This window comes from Schistocerca cancellata, chromosome 1 (genome assembly GCF_023864275.1).
Source record: "Schistocerca cancellata isolate TAMUIC-IGC-003103 chromosome 1, iqSchCanc2.1, whole genome shotgun sequence".
Taxonomy (NCBI): Eukaryota; Metazoa; Arthropoda; class Insecta; order Orthoptera; family Acrididae; genus Schistocerca; species Schistocerca cancellata.
The window spans coordinates 869,838,852-869,843,627 of NC_064626.1; the positions used below are offsets into that span (position 1 = coordinate 869,838,852).

Consider the following 4,776-nt stretch of genomic DNA (forward strand, 5'->3'; position numbering starts at 1 on the left):
ACATAATTAGCAGAAAAACATTTACATTACAGAAGAAGATCATAAGAATAATGAAGCATGCCAAACAGAGACCCTTCTAGACCAATATTTAAAGGGTCTCATCTACAAAGCACCTATCTTCACAAAAAGGAAGTAGAGGCCTACCTTAAAAGAAAAAGATATCTTCGGGCATAAATATGATTTTTAAAACTTATTATACTGGGCAGAAGCCTAGCCATACATGTCAACACTAAGCACAAACATTTGTAGAGGAGGTGTGTATCAACCTGGCCTTATACTACATAACCACATCATCCTTTATGAAACAGTTGTCATATTTACGAAGTATGGTCTTGGGGCAGCCCTGTGACCATTGAAAATGCAATTGCATCACGTTCAGACCGTGGCGGATTGCTAGGTTTTGATTTCTTAGCTACATGTGTTTTTTTTGTCGAGAAGAACTTCCTTTGTGGAAGTACTTTTTTATTTGAAGGTTCCTGCACAATGGCAGGTACTTCTGGAAAGCTGACACTGGCTTTCTCTGCAGAATTAATAATAAACTGCAGAGGTGCTATGTGCCTCTCCAGTGCCTCAAGTCCTGCATTGGACTTAACACTCTGCACCATTTCTGACAGTTTTGCCACCAAAGAGGCTTTTCTGTCCTCCAAATCACTTGCCTCAACTGTATTTTTTGTCTGTGCTGGACTAGACAACTGCTGCACAAGTGCAGCTGCTTCAGCACATGGAATAATAGCGGCTGCTCCACTATTTGACCTGGAACTTTGAGTACTTTCCATTTGTTTAATGACTCGGCATACCAAATGAACATGTTTACACATGTTCCACAAAATGCTCGAGTCCGCACAAGTGCAACTGAATGCATGTATACAATGGTCACAGTCCTTGCACCGTAAACCACAACTGCACGAGTCTAAGTTTTTTGACACCGAATAAAACTCTGTGTTGCTACATGACATGACATTCCACAACACTGTACTAACAGTTACCACTAGTTTTTCAGACAGAGGCACTGACTCGTTGTGACGTACCCTCAGAACTGAGAGCTTCTTTGTCAGTTTGCCTCTGTAGATAGCTATGAGGCGATCACGCATCCTAAAATTGAGGAATCTCATAAGGGCATGGATCCCTTTATCTAACCGTTTTACTTTCTTACCTTTCAAATATATATGTTTCAAATTTCTATGCAGGTTTTCCAATGCCATATTTGTATTGATTCCTGCATTCAGTCGGTAACAATATGCCCACCGATCGGGCTGACTTAAAAATTTTTCAAAATATACGGCAAAGCTGTGAGTTTCCCTATTTGAGCGCAATTCCTCTCTCAGATTGCGTCTCATAATTTCGAAAGTTCTTCTTTCTCTTTCGAACATTAAAGTTTTAATTTTTTTGTATGTTGCAATTTGATTTTCTTGGCCTTCGATTTTGTTAATATGCTGCCTCCACGCTCTGTCAACGTGCCAGGAGCAGTACAACTGACTGGCTCCGAGACCACACACAGCACTCCAAGCATTAAAGAAGCAATCGTCCATGTCCGATATGAACCACTTCGGGTTAATGGATTCCTCACCCAATGCACTTACTATGGTGCGAAAATAAATTTGCATGGCTACTGTGTCTCCCCTGCTAGATATCATGAAGGCACATGGAAAGCCTTCCCGTAAATCGTCCAACACTAATAGAGTATATAGCTGGAAATTGTAGCTGTTTGTACCATGTGTACCGTCAACGCAAATCACATCATTGCCGTACTTTTTCAATAACTCAATTTGACTGTCATTTGACAAAATCAAACAAAAATCATTTTTGTCAAGCTGAGGGAACTCTGGCAGTACGCTGCCTTGTGGCTTATATAACTTAACAAAATTTGAACTGGTTTCCATATGTGCCACCCATGAATCTACACTAATGCAGTCTTCGCTATTCAGCACACCGTCATTGTTCAAGTTGTACATCTGAATGATGTTGTGCAGATCTTTCCTTGTTGTTAAGTCTCTCCTGCACAATGTACCTTCAATACTGGCCCCTATCTCGTCGAGAATGTCTTCTAGTGGTACCCCCATTGGGTCATTCCACACCAAGTGGTCTAAAACTGAAAAAAGTTCCCACCATCATGGTCTCCAATTTTCGTCAAATTTTAACTGTAGCTTTAGTCAAGTGTTGAAGTAAGTTTCCCAAGATTTCAGGCCTCTAGCTGCAATAGCTGCTGATCTAGACCCCCTTGTCTGAAGTGTACTTAGTCCGTGTGCATGCAACATAAAAAAAATGTCATATTTGGAGTCTAATAAAATCGAAACTAATTCATAAGAATGGTTAGTAAGATGCGACCCTGTACAGTTTTTTTTGCTGATTCCAACGAAATTATGTATAACATTACTCATGCAAACCCCGGTCAAATAACTCGACTCAAAGTATACTTCAAAATTTGTCGTGACACAACGCGACAAATTTTGACCAATATTAAGACTGCAATGATTTCCTTGCAGTTGAAGATATGGACTTGAACTTTTGGCCAAGCTTCATGCTTGTGCTAGACATAATGCAGCCGGATTTGCAATGATCCAGGCCATATGGTCGCCCTGCAGTATCTCTTCAAATTAGGCAGTGTCAGCACAAACGGTAAAATTTACCAAAGTTTCAAGCCAATTACTAAAAAATAGTTGGCCTGAATCTGCTTGTGAATAGTATCACCTAAAAGAGAAACTCTTGCTCTACAAGACTGACATTTGTTTTTTTTGCAACGCGACCATTAAGTACTCATTAACTCACATCAAAGTTGTTATATTTTGTATGCGCGATGCACTAATTTTTCTTCATTTCTAGGAATTTGAATCTTAATAGTCGCTTAGAATTACTGATATAATTGGATATTTCATTCGTGTTTTATTCAGTGATTGGCCAGTGAGAGATGTCAGAAGTTAATGAAGAAGAAGAATCGTTGGCCCCCTGTTCAATTGGAAAAGATGCTGCTGCATCAAAGTGCCATGTTATCTTCTATGCTAAGAAGACTGGATTCAAAGCGTTTAGTGATTTCACAGAATGTGACCAGAAATTGCTTGTTTCGCGTTCAGAAGCCAAACTTGACGAAAATTCCATCATTTGCTTCCACCATGAAGCCCTCTTCCTACATGAATATCAAGCGATGCAAAAGAAATGTTGCAATCCATTCAAGAAGAGGAATCACAATGTAAAAGCTGGACTTAGACTGCTTGATAATGAAACAGCTGCCAAACTTTGCCTGTTAAAGAAAAAAGAAGTGATTGATATAAAACCTGGTCAGAAGCTTTGCCCTCGCTGCATGTCGGCACTGAACCAAAAGCTAGAAGATTCATCATCACTATCAACCCAATCTGAACAAGATTTCACAACGGATGAAACTGAACCAGCCATCAACAAAAGTTTATCATTTATTGGTGCTTCACCATTGAAAAGAAGACAACTAAGTAAAAGAGATAAGCAAAGCTATGCAAAAAGAAAGATCTTGGATGCACAAAGTTTAATTGGGAATCAAATTGCTGCTGCTGTAGGAATCAATTACGATGAACAGCCAAGTTCAAGTAAAAGTCGCCCATGCAATAATTGTGCAGATCTTGATAATCTTATAGAAGAGTTGAAAGAAAAATGTAAAGTGTCAAATCGTAGGACAAAAGTTCAAATATTGACCTTGGTTCCAAGAAGCTGGACAATTAAAGATACGACAACAGCATTTAATGTATCAGAAAGAATGGTAAAGCAAGCGAGAAAACTGAAGAATGAGCAAGGTGTTCTAGCTTTTCCAGCAAATCGGCAAGGAAGGAAGCTTTCAGATGAAGTTGTCCAGAAAGTACATGACTTTTTTCAAGATGACGAATTCAGCAGACTTTGTCCAGGGAAGAAAGACTGTGTGCCTGTGAGAATTTCAGGAACAAAGGTGTACAAGCAAAAGCGGTTGTTGCTTTGCAATTTGAAGGAAATGTACGTGTCTTATCAGAAGCAAAATGGACCAGAAATTGGCTTCTCAAAGTTTTGCGAGCTTAGACCAAAATGGTGTGTTACAGTTGGCTCTGCTGGAATGCACTCAGTTTGTGTCTGTACAATACACCAAAATGTCAAGCTTATGCTCACTGGTGCATCAATCAATGAAGACTACAAGGAAATTCTTAGCAAAGCTGTTTGCAGCTTGGAAAACAAGGATTGTATGCTTCATCGTTGTGAAAACTGCCCTGGTCCAGAAGGTGTAGAAGCAGTTATTGCAACATATTTTGAAGATAATGACCCTGAAGAACTGATTGAGTACAAACAATGGATTCATACCGACAGGGATACTTTAGAAACAAAGCAGCTTTCAACAGAAGAGTATGTTGAAGATATTGCAGCAAAAATTTGGAACCTGTCTTGTCATCACTACATTGCCAAGCATCAAAGCCAGCACCTGAAAGCTCTCAAAACTGATTTGAAAGAAGGCGAATTCATAATACTAATGGATTTTGCTGAAAACTATTCATTTATTGTTCAAGATGCAGTGCAAGGCTTTCACTGGGAAAACAGTCAAGCAACAGTTCATCCATTTGTAGTCTACTACTGTGAAAACGAAGAGGTGCAATGTGTGAATCTTTGTGTTATTAGTGACTGCCTTCGACACGATACGATTACTGTCCATGTTTACATTGGAAAAGTAATCAATTACCTGAAGATGCAATTTTCCAAAATAAGCCACATCCACTACTTCAGTGATGGTTCAGCTGCACAATATAAGAATTTCAAGAATTTTCTCAACTTATGCTATCACAAAGAAGATTT

At 39.2% G+C, this 4,776-nt stretch overlaps 1 protein-coding gene across 1 annotated transcript; it reads right to left on the reverse strand.

Moving 5' to 3' along the window:
- Window positions 1-317: 317 nt before the first annotated feature.
- LOC126109429 (uncharacterized) lies at window positions 318-1,337 on the reverse strand. The gene has a single exon (XM_049914494.1). The coding sequence runs from the start codon at window positions 1,335-1,337 to the stop codon at window positions 318-320; it is 1,020 nt and encodes a 339-aa protein (XP_049770451.1).
- Window positions 1,338-4,776: the final 3,439 nt, after the last annotated feature.